This window comes from Ornithorhynchus anatinus, chromosome 16 (assembly GCF_004115215.2).
Source record: "Ornithorhynchus anatinus isolate Pmale09 chromosome 16, mOrnAna1.pri.v4, whole genome shotgun sequence".
NCBI lineage: Eukaryota > Metazoa > Chordata > Mammalia > Monotremata > Ornithorhynchidae > Ornithorhynchus > Ornithorhynchus anatinus.
This window is the reverse complement of record NC_041743.1, coordinates 40,767,117-40,788,330: the sequence shown is the minus strand read 5'-3', so window position 1 is coordinate 40,788,330 and position 21,214 is coordinate 40,767,117. Positions and strand designations below refer to the sequence as shown.

The 21,214-nt window shown below is 46.5% G+C and overlaps 1 protein-coding gene across 1 annotated transcript in view; it reads left to right on the top strand.

The window, feature by feature from the left end:
* The first annotated feature begins 12,712 nt into the window (after positions 1-12,712).
* The window catches only part of COL9A2 (collagen type IX alpha 2 chain), a 29,785-nt gene continuing 21,283 nt past the window's right edge, over positions 12,713-21,214 (top strand). Inside the window, exons 1-7 of the mRNA XM_039914269.1 lie at positions 12,713-12,784; positions 13,588-13,648; positions 13,912-14,044; positions 16,019-16,028; positions 16,401-16,568; positions 18,284-18,319; positions 18,427-18,489. Of these exons, the coding sequence (XP_039770203.1) occupies positions 12,713-12,784; positions 13,588-13,648; positions 13,912-14,044; positions 16,019-16,028; positions 16,401-16,568; positions 18,284-18,319; positions 18,427-18,489 (543 nt within the window). The remainder of the gene's footprint in view (positions 12,785-13,587; positions 13,649-13,911; positions 14,045-16,018; positions 16,029-16,400; positions 16,569-18,283; positions 18,320-18,426; positions 18,490-21,214) is intronic.

Genomic DNA, 21,214 nt, shown 5'->3' with positions numbered 1-21,214 from the left:
CACTGTTCTCAGCACGGGGGAGTGATGCAAGGTCATTGATTCAATAGTATTTATTGAGCGCTTACTATGTGCAGAGCACTGGACTAAGCGCTCGGAATGGACAATATCACCCCATATAATAATAATGATGGCATTCAGTGCTTACTATGTGCAAAGCACTGTTCTAAGCACTGGGGGGATACAAGGTCACATTCAATAGTATATATTGAGCGCTTACTAGGTGCAGAGCACTGGACTAAGTGCTTGGAATGGACAGTGAGTCAGAGGTCATGGGTTCGACTCCCGGCTCTGCCACTTGACAGCTGTGTGACTGTGGGCGAGTCACTTCACTTCTCTGTGCCTCAGTTACCTGATCTGTAAAATGGGGATTAACTGTGAGCCTCACGTGGGACAACCTGATTAGCCTGTATCTCCCCCAGCGCTTAGAACAGTGCTCGGCACATAGTAAGCGCTTAACAAATACCAACATTATTATTATTATCACAGTGTCACCTCGTATAATAATAATGGTAGCATTAAGTGCTTACTAGGTGCAAAGCACTGTTCTAAGCACTGGGGGGTTACAAGGTCACGCATTCAGTCAATAGTATTTATTGGTCACTTACTATGTGCAGAGCACTGGACTAAGCGCTTGGAATAGACAATTCAGCAACTGATAGAGACCATCCCTGCCCAATGACGGGCTCACGGTCTAATCGGGGGACGACGAACGGCAGAACGAAACAAAAACAAGACAACATCATAAATAGAATCAAGGGGATGTACACCTCATTAACAAAATAAATAGGATAATAAATAATATATACAAATGAGCACAGTGCTGAGGGGAGGGGAAGGGGGCAGAGAAAGGAGAGAGGGAGCAGAGGGAAGGGGGCTCAGCTGAGGGGAGGCGAAGGGGGAGGAGCAGAAGGTGGAGGGGGAGCAGAGGGAAAACGGGGGAACTCAGTCAAGTTGACCCACACGGGGCTCCCAGTCTTCATCCCCCTTTTCCAGATGAGGTAACTGAGGTCCAGAGAAGTTAAGTGACTCTCCCAAAGTCACACAGCTGACAAGTGGCGGAGCTGGAATTAGAACCCATGACTCTCAAGCCCGTGCTCTTTCCAGTGAGCCCCGCTGCTTCTAACCCAGTGCCTGGCACATAGTAAGTGCTTAACAAATACCATCGTTATTATTATCATGTGAGGGGAGAGAAGGGAATGGTAGTTAAGGGTGGTAGGAAAGGACGGTAATGATGGGAAAAGGAGTAAGTTGGAGAGAAAAGAAGGGATCCGGGGAATGAAGAGAGGTCGAGAGAGAAAGGAAGCAGCAAAAGACACCAAAGAAGGGAAAAAGGAGCAAAACATGATTTTCATTCATTCAATAGTATTTATTGAGCGCTTACTATGTGCAGAGCACTGTACTAAGCGCTTGGTTTGCTTTCCACCATTAAAATGAGGTGTGCTAAAGACTAAAGTGTGGGGGGGGGAATTCACTCATATTTGTGGAGTGTTTACTGTGTGCAGAGCACTGTACTAAGCCCTTGGGAGAGTATACTACAGTACAGCGGGAAATGGTGGAGCTAGGAGAAGAACCCATGTCTGCTGAATCCTAACCCGGTGCTCTTTCCACTAGGCCATATTGCCTCACATGCCCCAGTTTGCTGAGATGATGGAGTCGGAGTGGGGAAAGCACCGAGTTTTAGTTTTCTTAGTGTTGCTTCTTGTTACTCCACTCGTGTTTGCTGGGTACTTTGAACTCATGATGCTGGAGATTCAATTATAATTAGAACGCAGTACTGTCAGTTCTATAATGCAGGAGTTGCAGTCTTGAGGAAGTTCATGTTGAGGAGATTATACATTTCCTGGGGGCAGGGATTTTGTCTTCTATCTCTTGTACTATCCCAACTTCTTTTTTTCTTTTCTTTTTTTTAAATGGTATCTGTCGAGTGCTTACTATGTGCCAGGCACTGTACTAAGTGCTGGAGTAGATACAAGTTAATCAGGTCCTCCACGGGACTCGCAGTCTTAGTCCCCATTTTACATGTGAGGTAGCTGAGGCACAGAGAAGTTGAGTGGCTTGCCCAGGGTCACACAGCAGACAAGTGGCAAAGTCAAGATTGGAACCCAGGTGCTTCTGATTTCCAGGCCTGTGCTCGTTCAGTGAGGCTACACTGCTTCGCACTATTTCGTACAGTACTTAGCACAGAGGCATTCGGCAAATACTATTATTGATTGATTGAAAAATCGCATTATAGTTCTTACCCTTTCCTATCGCGGACATGAATCCCACATTTTTTCTGCCATCGTGTCCCATTATGATAGATGCACCTTATCTGAAGAGAATGTTAATAGCATTTAGCCCAAAACGTGATTGAAAATAAGTCTTTTGGGAGGCCTGACTCATATTTGTAAACCGTAATTGCTGTCATATTGATGTGGGAGAGTTTCTTGTCTTGGCACAGGAGGTGGCATACTAACACTGGGCAACTTTTAAGAATGATTTTGAATGGATCAGTGACTTAATACGATAACATTAACTCTAGAAACCTTAACATTCAAAAACTGGCACCGTAACAGTCATAATTTTCCTCCTTTCCATTCCTGCCCTTTCTCATTTCCGAGTAGCTATGACAATAGCCTTGAAATAAGCTTGAAGATTAGTCTTTATAATGTACTTGCCTTGTACTTAATGGCAAGAATAGACTTTGCATCATTCCAACTGATCAGTTGATGCGTTCAGGTTCACTGTAATGATGCATTTAATAAATTCACAGGAAAGCCAAATGCAAGTTCCAGTATGATTTAGTCCTGCCAGGATTGAAGGGCGTTCAAATGCTGTTTGTTATGGTAATTTTCAGTTTTATGAACACATTATATTAATGCCTGTCTCCCCTTCTAGACAGTAAGCTCGCTGTGGGCAGGGAAAGGGTCTGTTATGTTGTTGTTATATTGTTTTCCTACTATAACCCAGCCTGTACCCTTTGCTCCTCTAATGCCAACCTTCTCACCGTACTTCAGTCTCATCTATCTCGCCGTCGACCTCTCTCCCACGACCTGCCCCTGGCCTCCTCCCTCCTCATATCTGACAATTACTCTTCCCTGCTTCAAAGCCTTATTGAAGGCACATCTCCTCCGAGAGGTCTTCCCTGACTAAGCCCTCCTTTCTTCTTCTCCCACTCCGTTTTGTGTCACCCTGACTTGCTCCCTTTATTCATTCCCCTTCCCAACCCGACAACACATATGTACATATCTGTAATTTATTTACTTATATTTATGTCTTTCTCCCCCTCTAGACTAAGCTTGTTGTGGGCAGGAAATGTCAGTTTATTATTCTATTGTACTCTCCCAAGTGCTTAGTACAGCACACTGAATTCAGTAAGTGCTCAATTAATATGACTGACTCATTGACTGGTTGTTGTGTTGTGCTCTTCAAGTGCTTAGTACAGTGTCCTGCACAAAGTAAGCACTCTATAAATACGATTGATAGATTGATTACAATATAACCGAGTTGGTAGATGCATTCCCTACCCACAGTGACCTAGCAGTCTAGAGGGAAATATAGACACTAATATAAATTATGGATTTATAAGTGGTGTGATCAAGGTTGTGTCTGTAAGGCAGTCAATTCATAGTCTTTATTGAGCACTTGTTCTTTGCTGAGTGCTGTTTGTACAAAGGGGTTAATAGGCATGATCTCTACTTTTTAGTCCTTGTTCCCTTTTCATTTGACAAAAACATATTGCCCATCTAATGGTGAGATGAGACAGTCTCTCTGATGAACAGTGTGAAAATGTTCAAACAGACATAGTAATTATTAGAGTGGCTATACAATGGCCTTGTGAGAATGTGGTATAATTGTATGTATTTCACTGTATCTGAGGTTCTGACCTAGTGTTGAAAGCTTCCCCAACCAAAGCATGAAATAGGAGAGATGTTGGCCCACCCAGATTGTGGGTTTTTTCACACTATTTCTTAAGCACTTACTATGTACCAAGCACTGAACTAAGCACTGAACTAAGCACTAAGGGTAGTTAAAAGTTAATCCTCTTGGACACAATCCATTTCTTACATGATGCTTACAGTTTTATTCCCCATTTTTTATTAAGTACTGAGGCCCAGAGATGCTAAGTGACTTTCCTAAGGTCACACAACAGACAAGTAGTGGAGCTGGAACTAGAATCCAGGACCCTCTGGTTTTCCCCACCTCCCTTCCCTTCCTCTCAGACCTCCCCAACTTGGGCATCTACATATCTCTGTCAGGAAAGGTTTTGGGTGTGGGTGAAAATAAACTCCTTATTTTGGCTTTACTTCTACCACCTGATATACCTGATGAGCCCTGAATTGGGAATAACCACACCTGGGTTTCACTCTCACCTGAGACAAAGATGTCTTTAGTGGTTCGGATCTAGAGGCTTCTTGCTTCCTCAGCCTGTTTTTTCACTTGATAAGTGGGTGTGAGTTTCTTACTGCTCCCTGGTTCTCCCACCAGGATGTAAGTTCTCGGGACGTTAGGTAAGTGAATCGGCAAGCAAAAGGACATAGGTTAAGAAGCTCTTTGCTAGGGTAAAGTAGGGTTGTCGTGTGATCTCAGGGCTCTACCCTATCTCCTCATTTTTCCTTTCAAATTTTCTCCTCCTCCTAACTTTCCCATGGCACTACCAGCCCCCATCTCTCAAGCCTTCAACCTTGATCCTGTCCTTGACTCCGCCCTCTTTTTCAAACCCACATTCAATCTGTTGCCATAGTCTGTGGGTTTCCCCTCCACAATATCTTCAGGATCTGCTCCTTCTTCTCCATGCAAATGGCCAAGATAGTTGCATCCCGTCAGCTACTACAGCAATCTCCTCACTGATCTCTCCACCTTAAGTCCCCTTTCCTGTTCATACTTAGCTTTTACCTGGATTATTTTTCTAAAACATAGTACTGCACATCTCCCCATTCCTCAGAACCCTCCAATGGTTACCCATTCCCCTTATCAAGCAGAAACTCCTGATTACTGGCTTTAGGGCATTCAGTCAGATCTCTCCCTCCCACCTACCAACCACTCTTTTCTCCCATTACACCCCAGGTCATCATCATCAGTTTTTCCTCTCAAGTTCACCTATTCACTATGCCTTGCTTTTGTCTCTCCTGCCTTCTTGTTCACACTTTTCCCCCTGTCTGGAACCTCCTCCCATTGCAAATCGAATAGGCTATAAATCTCCCCATCTGAACCTACAGCTTCTCGAAGAAGCCTTCCCAAATAAATCTCTAATTTCCATAGCAGCCGCTTCACTCCTTCTAAACCATCTAAGCACTAGGGAATTCATACCTGCTTGTATCACTCATGTCAATATTTTCCATATTTTCCATTACAGAAGTGACACCGCACAGTAAAGCACGGGCCTGGGAGTCAGAAGGTGATGGGTTCTAGTTCTGCCACCTGTCTGCTGTGTGATCTTAAGCAAGTCACTTCGCTTCCCTGGGACTCAGTTCCCTCATCTGTCAAATGGGGATTGAAACCGTGAGCCCCACATGGGACAAGGACTGCATCCAATCCACTTTGTTTCTCTCCACCCCTGCCCTTAGTACAGTGCCTGGCACATAGTAAGTGTTTAACAAATACCATTATTATTATTATACCATATTACTTAAGCATTTACTTATATATATAATCCCTCTTTCTTTCTCCTGTCTATATATTGTTTTAGCATCTATCTTTCCTGCTAGATTGTAAACTCTTTAGGTCAGGGATTATTTCTCTTACCTCTTTTATCACTCTGCATACAGTAGGTGCCCGATAAATGCTATTGATTGATTGAATTACCTATGGAATGGCTCCCATGATTTCTGACCCATCTGTGATTTTTGTCACAAACGTGCAAGTTCTCAAGGTGTCATGATGTTTCTTCACAGCTTCATCCCTGAAATATTGCTGGGCTCAGTTGGGGAAACAAATGGGGAGGTGGGTGGGGAAAAGAAGTTGGCACTGAAATCTCCCGTAAACAGCCCATGGTGCCCAAAGGACTGGGGACTAAAGGGGATGATGGGAAGTGGACGTTCAGTGCTTTCCCCATTCCAGCACTAAAAATGCCAAAGCAAGCCATTAAACCAACCAGTGTAGAAGGTGTGAAGTAGGAGATTAAGAGAAGGCAGTTCTGGTGGGGCTAATGTATGCAGTGATAAAGCCGGCCCATTTTAGGCACTCATTAAAGCCTTTCACCCCAAGCTGTTACTCATTTGTTAAGAAGCATGGCTTTTCTGTCCCTTTGATCAAATAAGACCACAAACACTGAGGTACAGAGGTTTGAGATATCATAGGGCCACTATAACAAAGCAGAAATGAAAAGGGGGGGGAATGGAAAAAATAGGTCAATCATTCATTATTGAACACTTACTGTGTGCAGAGCATTGTACTAACAACACTCGGGAGAGTACAACAGAGTTGGTAGACTCGTGCCCTGCTCACGGTCTAAAGGATGAGGTTATGTCTAGGTCCTAATATTAAGTATTTATTTGGCAAACACTGGGGGTAGAGACGAGATAACCGGGCAGGAAACAGTCCCTGTCCCCTATGGGACTCACAGAGTAAGTAGGAGGGAAAACAGGGATTGATTCCCTATTTTACAGATGAAAAAAGAGGCATAGAGACCCAGCCATTCAGAAGTCATTTCAGACCACAGCTGGCTGGCTTCAGAGCCCCGGGTGAGGTGGCAACTATCTAGACCCAGAGGAATGACGTTAGAACAGTGCCTGGCACATAGTAAGTGCTTAACAAGTACCATAAAAAAAGGGGGAGGCTGGTGTCACCAACTGCCTGAGCCTGAAAGAGGAGATTTAAAGACCATGATGACTCCTTGGAGTTAGGGGCTGAGGTGCTCTCCCTCCCTCTTATACGGTGAGCCCCTTGTGGGACTGGGACTGAGTCCTAACTGATTATTCTGTAACTATCTCAGTGCTTGGCACATAGTAAATGCTTAATAAGTCCGGCAGTTATTATGCTGAGTTTCCTCTGTCGAATTGTGGCAGGAATTTTGTTCTTTGGCACCCTCTGTTGCCTTCCTTGAGCCTCTACCTCAGTAAAAACCTTTCTGGTGCGATTGCTCAGATTCTCTCTCTGTCTTTGCCTCTGTATTAGCTCTAATTCTTTGTCACTTTTATTCTGTTTCTTTCTAATAATTAGGGTGTTTATTAAGCAGCTACTATGTACCCGGCACTAAGCTAAGCACTAGAATACTTACGAAATAACCAGCTGGGACTCATTCATTCATTCAATAGTATTTATTGAGCGCTTACTATGTGCAGAGCACTGTACTAAGCGCTTGGAATGGACAATTGGGCAACAGATAGAGACAATCCCTGCCCACTGACGGGTTTACAGTCTAATCGGGGAGACAGGCAAAAACAATAGCCACTGACTCATAACAGGCTCACAATCTAATAATAGTAATTATGGCATTTGTTAAGCGCTGACTATGTGCCGGGCACTGTACTAATAGGGAGGGGCAAGTATTTTATTGCTGTTTTACAGTTAAGGAAACTGAAGGGCACAGAGAGATTAAGTAATCTGCCGATGGTCACACAACTGGCCAGTGGCAGAGCTGCGATTAGAACCCAAGTCTCTTGACTCCCAGTCCCAGGGATCTGTCCACTAGATCAGTTCTGACTCCCTGCCTGTCTGTCTCTCCCTCCCTCCTTCTACCTCTCAGTGTTTCTGAATTTCTCTTTGTGTCTTTTGTCTAAATCCCTGTTCCTCTTTCCATTTCTCTCTGTCTCTTGTTCCTTATCTTTTGTTTTCTCTGTTCCTCTACCCAACGCTTTTCTTTTTCTCGCTTTTCTTTTTTTGTCTAATTGGGGTTTCTTTTTCAGCTTTGTAGCTTAGTGTTCTCTGAAACTTCAGGGTTTCTTTACTCCATCAATGGTATTTACTGAACATTTACCGTGTGCAGAGCACTGTATTGAACTCTTGGGGAAGTGTTATACAACAGATTAGTAGATATCCTTACCCACATAGCCTACAGTCTACAGAGCTTACTTCCAATCCATCAGTATCAAGCAATCATATTTACTGAATGCTTGCTCTGTGTAAAGCACCGAATTAAGGGTTTGGGAGAGCACAGTGTAAGAGAGTTGGTAGAAATGTTCCCTCTCCTTAAGGTCTTTACAGTCTAGAGGAGGAGACAGGCATTAAAATAAATCATGAATATGTACACAAGTGCTGTGGGGCTGTACTCGATATCTGTAGCGTGCCTACTGTATGCAGAGCAGTGTGGTAGGTATTTGAGAGAGTACAGCAGGTCTCTGTCCTCAAGGAGTTTACAATCTAGCGGGGGAGTCCAGCACTGAAGACCATACAGAGCTTCACTCAGCTGATAGCATCTCCGTTGTTTGACCCCAGCTCCCTCTTGGGTAGAATATATTCTCAACACCTCATCTCTCTCTCTCCCCCTGCAAAGACTCAGGTTCAGATTACTCCAAGCAGTGTGGGCTAGTGGTTAGAGCACGGGCCTGGGAGTCAGAAGGACCTGCCTCCCGGCTCTGCCAGTTGCCTGCTGCGTGACCTTGGGCAAGTTACTTCCCTTCTCTGTTTCTCAGTTACCTCATCTGTAAAATGGGGATTAAGACTGTGAGCCCCGGGTGGGACATGAACTGTGTCTAACTTGATTAGCTTGTGTCTACCCCAGCGCTTAGTACTGTTCCTGGCACATAGAAAGCACTTAACAAATTCAATTAAGAAATGAGGTTTGATCATGAGACCTGCTGGGTTTCCTCATTCCTTAGTCATCCATCTTGAGGCCTTCAGAGGCTGGTTTCCCTAGGCCTTGGAATCTTCCCCATTTCTAAGAATCCAGAAGCCCTTTCTAGCCAAGTAATGGGACCCAAGAATTCAGTTCACAGTTCCCAAGCCACAAGGGTCAAAGTGATTCTAAATGTGCTCTCATTCCAGAGATATTGATTTTAAAGGCCAGACCCATTCAGAACTTATGCCCAGTTCCCTGTTACTGATGATTCAGCAGCCTCTGAAGGCAAGTTGCCCTGGTTTTATGGAAGAAGGAAATGATTTGGGCTGCCCAATTAATAGCCTCCTGAAAACATGACTTGAGTGATATATGTTTGGGTCTACCCAAGGCCAGAGGAATGAATCTGATGACCTGACTTGAAGTCAAACCACCGATCATCTAAGATTCCAGGGCTCAGTTTGAAGGCTTTGCCGAAGACCACAGTACCCCAGCTAGACCAAAGGTGATGAAAATGGGGGTCCTGGCCACAGCACTACAACCCTCAGTGGAGGTTCCTACCCTCTGATGGGTCCCCAGCTCCACTGCTGTGAGGTGGTGGAGTTGGAATCAGCAGAGGCTTGGTGATATTATGTGGGACTTGCTTCCACGAGACCCAACAAGGCTTTTCCCGACTGGCTGCCATCTTGCTGAGGAGAGAAGGAATCAGAGTGAAGGGGTGGGGGGGAGAGGGCAGATCCCTGAGCACTCCCCTCTTCCTCCCAGTTGTCATGAGAGATCAGACATGGTGATGTCTGTCCCATCTCACAGCAGACCCTCCCAGTTCAGTAACCAGCAAGTGCCAATTTTTTAGTTTGTGGGCGGAAGCAGAGAGATGGGACAGTCAGGCTCACACAGCTAACAAGTCAGGAAAGACATGACTTGGGGTCTTTTCATCCCTGTTTGGAAACTCTTCCTACTTGCTGGAGATGCAGGATGGTTGAGATAGGGAGTCCAGCCCCAACAATGGTGAGGATGAAAACACTGACTTTGTCCCCACATCTAGAAACCCCAAGGGAACAACAGTCCCCGCTGAACCGTCAGCGTCTTGAGCGTGGATAACTTGTCTCCTAACTCTATTATACTCTCCTAAGGGTTTAGGAACATGCTCTGTGCAGAGGAGACTAAGCTCTTTGAGGGTGGTAGTCAGGTTTCCTATCTCTTTTGTACCCTCCTAAGCATTTAGTGCAATGCTCTGCACTCAGTCGGTGCGCAACAGATACTATTGATTCATTGAACGATTGATCACCCCCTTGGAGTTGCCATCTATGCAGTTATCCCTCAGACTGTAAGATCCCCATCCAGACTGTGAGCTCCTTGAGGGCAGGGAATGTGTCTACTAACTCTGCTGTGCTGTATTTTCCCAAGTGCTTAGTACAGTGCTCTGTACATAGTAAGTGCTCATTAAAAACCATTTATTGATTCTGACTCATCACACAGGCCACATTGACCCCTTACCACCAAGGTCCAGAGAAACTCAAACCTCAAATCCCATCCCACCCCCATCTCAGATCCTTTCTTGGGCTCAGTTTCAGATTGTGCTCTGCAGCTCCCATTCTCTTCCCTGGAGAATGGGAAGAGTTCTGTCATAATTTATTTATATTAGTGTCTTTCCCTCTTACTAGACTGTAAGCTCACTGTGGTGAGGAAGTGTCTGTTTATTGTTGTACCCTAGTAAGTACTTAGTACACTCCTCTGCACACAGTAAGCGCTCAATAAATAGGACCGACTGAGGCCAGCCCAAGCCCAAACCTGAGCCTGTCTAGGCCGAACCCCAGGACTAATGGTAGGGCCCAACCTAAGTCCAGACCCCACATCCAGCAGATGCTGCCACTTACCTGCCCCTGGCACAACTTGTGCCCAGCAATGCCCCAGACTCCATGCTGAGCTTCCACCTCAAAACAGCCCTGGGGGAATCATATTAAGATTACATTACTCTTTGCATAAGGCTTTTATTTTCCCAAAGCACTTTTACATCAGGTATCTCATTTTGTTCTCGCAACATCCCTTTGAGGTAGGAAGAGGAGGCTGCTATTATCCTCATTTTACAGAGGAAAAAATTGAGGCTCAGAGGTGTGATTTGCCCAGGGTCACACACAAGACCTGGGACAGAACTGGGACTAGAACCCAGGCCTCCTGACTCCCAGTCCCATGTTCTTTTAGTAGAGTGTGCTGATTCTTGGGAAGGAGAACTAAATCCAGCCTGGCTGCCCCCGGCCCACCATTTTGGGCCCCATGTGACACCTGAATTACCTTGGCACAGCCCCAGACACCACATGGGAGTCAGGGGTAGGGGCGATTAGGTTGAAATTAAAAAAAGACCCAATCTGGGACCACCCACCGGCTTTCTGCTGAATCCCAAGTGCTTAATACATGGCTCTGTATACCTTAAGTGCTCAATAATACTGATGATGATTGAAGCATCTTTCTGGGAGAGGTGGGTTTTGGAGACTTATCTACTTCTGGCCATGGAGGCAACTCTAGAAGAAGTTGTCTGACCAATAGCCAGGGTCTGCCCCAGCTCAGATTTCTTCAGTTTAGTGACCATGTGACCCTGAAGGTGGCTGGCTAAGGAGCAGAGTTTATATCCCCTCTGGATCCACTGGTTTTAATAATGGTATTTACTACTATGTGCCAAGCGCTGTTCTAAGTTTTGGGGTAGATACAAGGTAATCAGGTTGTCCCAACTCAGGCTCCCAGTCTTAACCCCCATTTTACAGATGAGGTAACTGAGGCACAGAGAAGTTAAGTGGCTTGCACAGCAGACAAGTGGTGGATCTGGAATTAGAACCCATGTCCTCTGACTCCTAAACCCGTATTCGGTCCTGGGTTGCCCATCATAACACTGGCTGCCCCCTACTTGACACATAACTACGACTTAACAAATACTACAGTTATTATTTAGTTTATTCCCCTTTCTTTCAATCAATTAATCAAATTTGTTGAGCGCTTACTTTCTGCAGGTCACTGAACTGAACGCTTGGGAGAGTACAGTTTAACAGAGTTGGTAGACACATTTCCTGCCCATCAAGGGGCTTAAAGTCTAGAGGCATAATGGAGCTTTCTACTCCTAAAGATCTACGGAGATAGAGATTCTACAATTGGTCCTAATTACTTGTTGCAGTGCTCAGTGGTTTTTAATGGTCAGGAAGTTCTTCCAGATGTCTTTCCTGCTGGTGTGAACAGTTTTCTCCCAGGTCAACTAAGTCGACCCTCAGACGGAGGTGCCATTTCTTGTAAATACAAACCCTTCTAAGCCTCAAAGTCTCTTGCTGAAATTGCCATTCGTCTCACTTTTCCTCACATATCTCATTCTCCAACCAATCAATTAATGGTATTTATTGAGTGCTTACTAGGTGCAGAGCACTGTACTAAGCACTTGGGAGAGTTCAATACAACAGAATTAGCAGACAGGCTCCACGCCCATTAAAAGCTTACCATCTAGAAAGGGAGCCAGACATTAATATGGATGTGCTTTATAATATAATAATTAATTTTTATATATAAATTTAAAGATACGTACATAAGTTCTTTGGGGGTGGGGAGAATTTCCAGGGTTGAGGTTGAGTCTTTTTTCCTTTGCTGTCCTGCACTCCTGACTGGGAGGTTAGTGGGAGGAAAAATATGGATTTTCTGATCCTTTTTTTTTTCCTCTCCCAATCGCTTTTGGGTTTGCAGCTTTTTGTCCTCCCACTGTGAGCCCAGCCAGCTTACTGGAGTGAATGACCAAGGATAAGCCAAGAGGGAGCTTTCTCCTCCTGGCCTCTCAGGTGACACGAAAACCCCGCACCAGCCAATCTGCAAGCCTGGTGGCAGGGCTCCTGCTACATATTCATAAGCTCTGGGCCGGCCTTGTGTGCAGGGGGCTTCCAAATCATTGGGCTGGGGGCTTGCTTGCTGGAGCCGTACCTGCCACCGGCTGACACGTTGAGAGCAGGAGGAGTAGCGTGGGTCCTGAGCTAGCCTGAAACTTCCACCATGGCTGGGAACGAGAGACACCTCAAACTTTTCCTCCTCCTGCAGGCTCTCTGCCTTTCCATGGCTCAAATAGTAAGTTCTTTTCCCCCTTTCATTCTTTGATACTTTTGCAGTGGACTTAGAGGGAACTAGTTTCCAGACTTGGCTATCCCTCCCTCCCTGCTATTCCCTTTGCTCCAGACGGGCCCGATTGGATGTTGGGTTTTGCCCTGGAAAATCTGGAGAATAATTGAAATGCGTTACTCTACCTTAATTGTAGCCAAGCAGCTAAGGAATTGAGGGACTCTCTTCTCTCCGAGACTAGGTGAACTCAGTTTCCAACATTTAGTTCCTCTTTTTCTCCCCCTTGAAAAACTCCTAGTGCCTTAAATAACCTCCCCAGGTCTTGATTTTCCTTTTTCAAAATCTGAGTTCATCTGATTGCAATTCTGGAGCTCAGATTTAAGCGTTCTGATTATTCAGTCTAACGTTCACTCCTTCGGGATTGCTCCCCCTCCCTTTTCCCCCTTTCCTGCTCCATCTGAATGTCCCGATTCCCTTCTCTGGAAGGAGAGGGCAGAGGTGGGAATGTTGTGGAATTCTCTTACACTCGGAAGCCAGACCGAGGTGCTGCAGGGAATGGGAAAAGGGCTGGGGTCCCTTGCTCTTCCATTGGATAGGGAAAGTTGGGAACCTCTCACCTGTCAGGATAGAGATGGGTTTTCTTTTTGTGTGTGTGTGTGGTATTTTTTAAGCGCTTATTATGTGCCATGCACTCAGCTAAGCACTAGGGCGGGCACAAAGTAATCAGGTTGGACCCAGTCAATGTCCCACATGGGGCTCACTTGGAATGCCACTTTTGACAAGACTGATAACTCTGCTCCTTCTTGCTGCAGGAGACCGATGCCTTTCAGATGTGCCAAGATGGGCAGATCCTTTTGGCACCTCTGGCCAGTGGTTCTTTTTTTCTCTCAGGGACTCCCTGAGAGGGTCCACGTGGAGCCCCCAAGGGTTTACCTCCGAAGGAGAGGACTGTGGAATTAAAGGGGAGCAGTCAGTCCTGAGATGAAACGGCATTTGGTCAGGGTTGAGAAAGGACAATAGCCCTCATTCATCGTGGCTCTCTGAAAATCTCTCTCCCTCCTGCAGGGAGACAGGGTGGTTATTTAGAAGCTGCCATAGGTTTCTGACATTGCCTTTTTCACTCTTAAATCACCAAGCAAAGTCTCCCAGCCTTTTCCTCCTAATTTGGGACAAGAAGAAGAAAGACTACAAGGATATTGTGCCCCGGGCGGTAGTGGAGGTGGTGGTGGTCTGGTTTTTACCAATGGTGTCCAAGCTGAGATCACTCAGGTGAAGCTGAGATCTCCAGGTTAGACAAACCCATCTTGACACAATAAAGGCTGGGAGGGGAGAGGGGTGTTTGGTCATAGGAAAGAGGGGTTCAGGGGCCGGGGATATTGTGGGGAGAAGAGCTGGGGTTGGGACCAAAAGAGTAGAAAGATTTTGATGCATTTTGATAATCAATTATTTTGTGCATAAAACACGGTTCTAAGTGCTTGGGAAAGTACAATACAACATAGTTGGTAGACGTGATCGCTGCTCACAGGGAGCTTATAGGAGGAAACAGATATTAAAGTAAATTAGATAGAGTGTAAAGATTTATATAAATGCTACAGGGCTCGATAAATGCTATCAATCAGTAGTATTTATTGAACACCCACTGTGTGCAGGTTACTGCACTAAGCATCTGAGAGGGTACAAAAGAAGTGGAAGACCCATGAGACTGTGAGCCCCATGTGGGCCAGGGGCTGTGTCCAACCTGATTATCTTGTATCTATCCCTGTGTTTAGTTAAGTGCTTGGCACATAGCAAGCACTTAGGTACTTGCTTTTTATTTCCTTCCTTCAAGGAGTGTGTAATCTAAAGGATCTATAATAGGTAATGGGATGTAGAATAAAGTACATGCGTATACTCACAGACACTGAAAGTTATTGTATTTTCCTGAGAACATATCTGTAATTTATATTAATCTGTATCTCCCCCTCTAGACTGCAAGCTCCTTGTTGGCAGGAAACATGTCTACCAACTCTGTTGTATTGTTCTCTCCCAAGTGCTTAGGATAGTGCCCTGCACACAGTAAGCACTCAATAAATACCACTGATTCATTGAGTCCCCCCAACCTCATGAGGGATCAGTCTGGAAGGTGCTGCCTGCTTTCACAGACCATTAAAGTTAGAACAGCATCACCTTCAAGCACAAAAAGTGTGTTTGTGTGAATAGGTGTGTGTTTATGCACATGCATGGGACTGGTTGCCCCTGAAACCTCTGTTTCACAACAGCGGGGTGTTGGGGAGCCTCTAATAATAATAATAATGGTATTTGTTAAGCACTTTCTATGTGCCAGGCACATACTAAGCGTGGGGGGAGCATATAAGCAAATTGATGGAGTTCCTGAGGGGCTCATAGTCTCAATCCCCATTTTGCAGACGAAGTAACTGAGGCATAGAGAAGTAAAGTGAGTTGCCCAAGGTCACATAGCCAAGTGGCAGAGCTGGGATTAGAACCCATGACTTTCTGACTCCCAGGCCTGTGCTCTATACATTATTCCACTAACTGAAGCAAAGTTTGACTGACCCAGGAGAAGGACACCACTCTATAATAGTAGTAGGAGATGGATCTGCTGCCTGGGAAACTAGAGACTAGAGAAGTGATTTCTCCAGGTACATATAAAACCCAGGAGTCTTGTCACCCAGCTGGCATTGAGCTACATCTAGGCTTTTGAGATCCCTTGATCCAGGAGTCTGAGGGAGCATCCACTATGCCAAGCTGCTTCTCCCTCTAGAGGGAGTGGAGCCTGCCCAGATTTCCCTGGAGGCCGAGCTGAGGAGCGTGCTGATGCTACAGCAGTATAGTGACGGGTAGTGAGTGGGGAGTAAAGGAGGCAAAGTCCTGAGCGGGGAAGCTGGAGGTAAAGGGGAAGGGGCCCAAGCAAGAAGCTGGGAATTGGAGCCAGAATCTATATTGTAAGGACACCCCAACCATGGACGTCCCCCTATTTGCCCTTCCCAAATAGCGATTCTTGCTGGGATTTATCCCCGGTTTTCATTTTTCTCCTGGAAGTTGGCAAGGGGCTGGGGGAGATGAGAGGTAGAGAGGATGAGGACATGGGCCTGTCTGCTATTTATTATCATCTATAGCTTCGAGTCACCTCTTTGAACATCTGTAAAGCCTATTACCTCTTTAAAAAGGGGCAGGAAGGGGAGTGGAGAACCCTAGGGGATGGGGGAGGGAAATGACTGTATGTCTCCCATTCTGGTCCCCCAGAGAGCTAAAGGTTGAGGGGAGCAGGAACAGGCTGTACTCTTGATAGAGCCACCCAGGGAGCTAAAGACTGAGGGGAGTGGGCCCAGGTTGTGCCTCTCTCCTGATAGAGGTCCCCAGGGAGTTAAAAGCTGAGGGGATTGGGCACCACCTGTGCTTTTCTCCAGATAGAGCTGCCCCGGGAGGTAAAGCCGGAGGGGAATGGGCAAAGGCTGTGCCTCTCTCCTGATAAAGTAGCCCAGAGAGTTAAAGCCCGAGGGGAGTGTGTGCAGGCTGTGTCTTTCTCCTGATAGAGTCCCCCAGGGAGCACAAGACCGAGGGGAGCAGGCACAGGCTGTGCCTCTCTCCAGTTAGAGCTGGCCAACCCACCCCAGATCCCCGCTAGGCCAGACGTAGGGCTGTTCAGGCCGAGGGCTGGACCAGGTCGAGGTTTTCTCCGGTTCTCAGCCCCACTGACATCCGTTGCTTGTCTTTGCAGAGGGGCCCGCCAGGCGAACCAGGCCCACCCGGTCCCCCGGGCCCGCCAGGAGTGCCCGGATCCGACGGCATTGACGTGAGTATGCAAGGCGGGGAGAGGGAGGGGGAAGCTGGAGAATAAAGAGGGACATTGTCCGAGCCCAGGAGAGGGGGAGCAGGAGCCCGGGAGAGGGGGAGCAGGACCCCGGGTCCCTATTCCAGGCGGCAGAGGGCACCAGCCAACAGCCCAAAGTCTGGGCTGAGGCTACGGAGATCGGGTTTCTGACCCCCATGCTTGATGATCCAGTTTTAGCTGCAAAACACACACTTACACTTCTCAACAAGGAGCTGTTATTCGGTGTGCACTAACCCACAGTAGAGGCCCTGTAAATTCACCCTCCCGGCGCCCCTGGCCAACCACATCATTGACCCTCCCCCCTCTGGTTTCGCCTGGGCCTTCTTCCGGAGAGACCCCACTTCTAATAATAATGGTGGTGCTTGTTCAGTTCTCAGCAAAGATCAGACAGAACCCCTGGCCCACAGTCTAATGGGAAGGGAGAAGCAGCATGGTTCAGGGGAAAGAGCCCGGGCTTGGGAGTCAGAGGTCAGGGGTTCGAATGCCGCCTCTGCCACTTGTCAGCTGACTATGGGCAAGTCACTTAACTTCTCTGTGCCTCAGTTACCTCATCTGTAAAATGGGGATGAAGACTGTGAGCCTCACGTGGGACAACCTGATTACCCTATATCTACCCCAGCACTTAGAACAGTGCTCTGCACATAGTAAGTGCTTAACAAATACCAACATCATCATTATTATTATTATCTCCATTTTTCCAGTTGAGGAGACTGAAGCACAAAAAAAAAATCAAGCGACTTGCCTAAGGCCCTACAGCAGGCAGGTAGCAGAGCAGAGATTGGAACCCAGATCTTCTGACTCTGACTCCCAGGTCAGGACTCTTTCCCCTAGGCCATGCAGCTTCTCGGAGGAGTCCCGAGTGCAGCGGCCTCTAACCTGCTGTATTGGTGACCAAGGGTATATTCTGTGATCCCATTTCCCCTTCCACCAATTTAAAAGGTAATACTTTATAGATCAATCAATGGTATTTATTGAGTGCTTACTGGGTGCAGAGCACTGTACTAAGCACTTGGTGATTACAGCTCAAAGGAATGAGTTTGAAGTTGTCCTGCATTTTAAGGGTTAAAAACCCTGCGGTTGGCTGAGATCCTTGAATCCGGGAGCTGAGGCTAAAGTCTGAGTGGAGGACAGAGGGCTATTCAGTGTCTGTGGAAGGGTGGAAAGAGGAGAGACAGGCCAGATTATTATTATGGTATTTTGTTAAATGCTTTCCTACATGTCAAGTACTGTTCTAAGCACTGGGGTAGATACAAGTTAATCAGGTTGAACACAGTCCCTGTCCTACACTCTGAGTCGGAGGGAGAAAACGTATTGAGTCCCTATTTTATAGATGAGGACACTGAGGCACAGATAGGTGATTTGCCCAAGGTCACACAACAGACAAAATGGCAGAGCGGGGATTAGAACCCAGGTCCTCTGACTCACAGGGCTAAGCTCTCTCTGTTAGGGCATGCTGCCTCCAGTTGTGGGGTTTCAGGAGATGCTCTGGAGATCCCCTAAGGGCCTGAGGGAGCTCTTTCCATCTCTGCCGAGGTGTAAAGCGGGGGAGTCTCTCAAGACTTAATCGCTGGGGATTTTCCTGATTCTTTTGCAGTTTGCCTCCTTTGATCTTAGGCGTCCTGCATGTGTACAGCTCAACCTCTGCTGATGCATACCAATCTCTTCATCTTTTCTAGGGTGACAAGGGCCCTCCAGGAAAAGCGGGCTCCCCGGTGAGTGCACCCCTTCCCCTCAACATCTGGCCCTCGATTTCCAGATGTCTTCCCTCTCCAAGCCCTAAACACCCCCCACCCCGACACCCCCATCACCTGTTTTCCAGGGGACGAAAGGTGAGCCGGGGAAACCGGGACCAGACGGAGCAGCGGGGAAGCCCGGGATTGATGTGAGTACCAGCCGATGGGCTTTCTCTGTGGGCCGGGGCTGGATGGGAGAGAGGGACTGGAGCCTGAGTTCTGAGAAAGTGTGTGGGTGGAAGTCGAGGTTGGCAGTGGCAGTTTTTGGCCTGAAGGGAAGGTGGGAGGGGAGGAGTGTCTGGTAATACTAATAATGATGATGGTATTTAAGCACTTGTTATGTGTCTAACACTTTTCTAAATGCTGGAGTAGATTTAAGCTAATCATGTTGGACACAGTTCCTGTTAGGGCTCACATTTTGCAGAGGAGGGAACTGAGTCATAGAAAAATAATGTGACTTGCCCGGTGTCACGCAGCTGATACATGGTAAAACCGGGATTAGAACCCAAACGCTCCTGACTACCAGGCCTGTGCTCAGTCCACTGGACTATGCTGCTTCCTTTCAGCCTTTAATACCCCTATCATTCATTTATTCATTCAGTCATATTTATTGAGCGCTTACTGTGTGCAGAGCACTGTGCTAAGCGCTTGAAAAGTTCAATTCAGCAACAAATAGAGACAATCCCTGCCCACAAGGGGCTCACGGTCTAGAAGTGGGGAGACAGACATCAAAACAAGCAAAGTGTGTGGGCTGGGTTGTAGTACAACGGTGGAGATGAGAGGGAGGGGGAACGAAGGTGTATGAGTGCTTTGAAGATGGTATTTATTAAGCACTATGTGCCAGACACTGTATTAAACACTGGGGTGAATACAAACAAATCGGGTTAAGTGGTCCCTGTCCCACATGGAGCTAGCAGTCTCAATCTTCATTTTACAGATAAGGTAAGAGGTCCAGAGAAGAAATCTCCAGAGAAGGAGATTGCCTAATTTTTCTAGATAACCTGTTTCATCATCCCCTAACCTTGAATTCTTCCTGGTATCTAGCCTTTCCAATAGGCCATTTAAGCAGTCTGGCCTAGTGGAAAGAACATGGCCCTGGAAGTCAGAAGATCTGTGTTTTAATCTTTGCTCTGCCACTTGCTTGCTGTGTGACTTTGAGGAAGTCACTTAACTTCTCAGTTCCCTCATCTGCAAAATGGGGAGTCACTACCTGGGCTCTCTCCTACTTAGAATGTGAACACTCTGATGGACCTAATTATCTTCAATCTACCCCAGCACTTAATACTTGGCACCTAGTAAGAGCTTCCCAAATACCACAATTATTATCATATTATTATTATGGAGTACACAGCCAAGTGTATACAAAGAGGGGAGGGAAGATCCCAGCTCTGCTACTGCTCTGCTGTGTGACTTTGGGTAAGTCATTTCACTTCTCTGGGCCTCTGTGCTAAGGGTGTCATTCCTATTTTACAGATGAGAAAACTGAGGTAAAGAGAGGTTGAGTGACATATTTAAGGTGACTGTGCGTTGCACCCGGTGGGTGCTCGATAAATACCATTATTTATCAATCAATCATATTTATTGAGCACTTACTGTATGCAAAGCACTGTACAAAGTATAACAGAGTTGGTAGGCATGTTTCCTGCCCAGAAGGAGATAAGTCTACTAGCCTGTTATTGGGCAGAGATTGTCTCTATCTGTTGCTGAATTGTACATTCCAAGCGCTTAGTACGGTGCTCTGCACATAGTAAGCGCTCAATAAATATTACTGAATGAATGAATACTATTAATACTTTTACTAGAAGCTGGGTCTCAGGACAGAGACCTTCTCTACTGGAGCACTTCTAGAGGTGGGAGAAGATGCATGGGAGGGAAGGAGGAGGAAGAGGAACTGCATTCCCACAATCTGGGACCAGGATTCTTCTTGGGGATATCTCCAGTTTCTCCTGGTTTTGTCTGGCTGCAGATGAGCTGGTGAGGGATTTGGGGTGAAGAACCACCATGGCCAGGAGGACCACCTAGCTTAGGAACCCCGAAGTGCAGCCCCACGACGTTGGTGTACATATCCATAATAAATGTATTTATATTGTCTGTCTCCCCCTCTAGACTGTAAGCTCATTGTCATCAGGGAATGTGTCTGTTGTTGTATTGTACTCTCCCAAGCACGTAATACAGTCCCCTGCACACAGTAAGCACTCAAAAAATACGATTGAATGGGTGTGTAAAGGTTATTGGTGGCAAATTACAGCTGGAGCTAGGCAAGCTGGGGGAAGGAAGCAGCCAAAGTGGAGAGCAAGAGAGCCCAGGTTCTCTCCATGAGGAGACTGCAACTGGGATTCACTCTTTAGAGGTCAAGAAAAAAGCAAGAGGTGGCAGGGCCAAGTTCTTTAGAGGTGGTTGTCATTTTTTTCTATGGTATTTCTTAAATGCTTACTATGTGTCAAACATCATTCTAAGCACTGGGGTAGGACCAAGTTAATTACACTGTCCCTGTCCCTCATGGGGCTGTCAGTCTAAGCAGGAGGGAGAAGAGAACCGAAAGAATGAATGAATGAGTAACTGGCATTTACTGAGTGCTTACTATGTTCAGTCTATTGGGCTAAGCATTTGGGAGAGTACAGTACAACTGAAGCAGAGAGAAGTTTAGCGACTTGCTCAAGGTCACACAGGAAGCAATTGGCAGAGTTGGGATAAGAGCCCAGGACTTGGAGTCAGAAGACCTGGGTTCTAATCCCAGCTCTGCCAATACTCTAGGCCATACTGCTTCATTTCAAGGCTATGTTCTTTAAAAAGACCACTCAGATATGGTCTCTAGGTGAGTGTCTTAGGGGGTCACCCCAGGCTTCTCAGACTGCATGTAATAAGTGGACAATT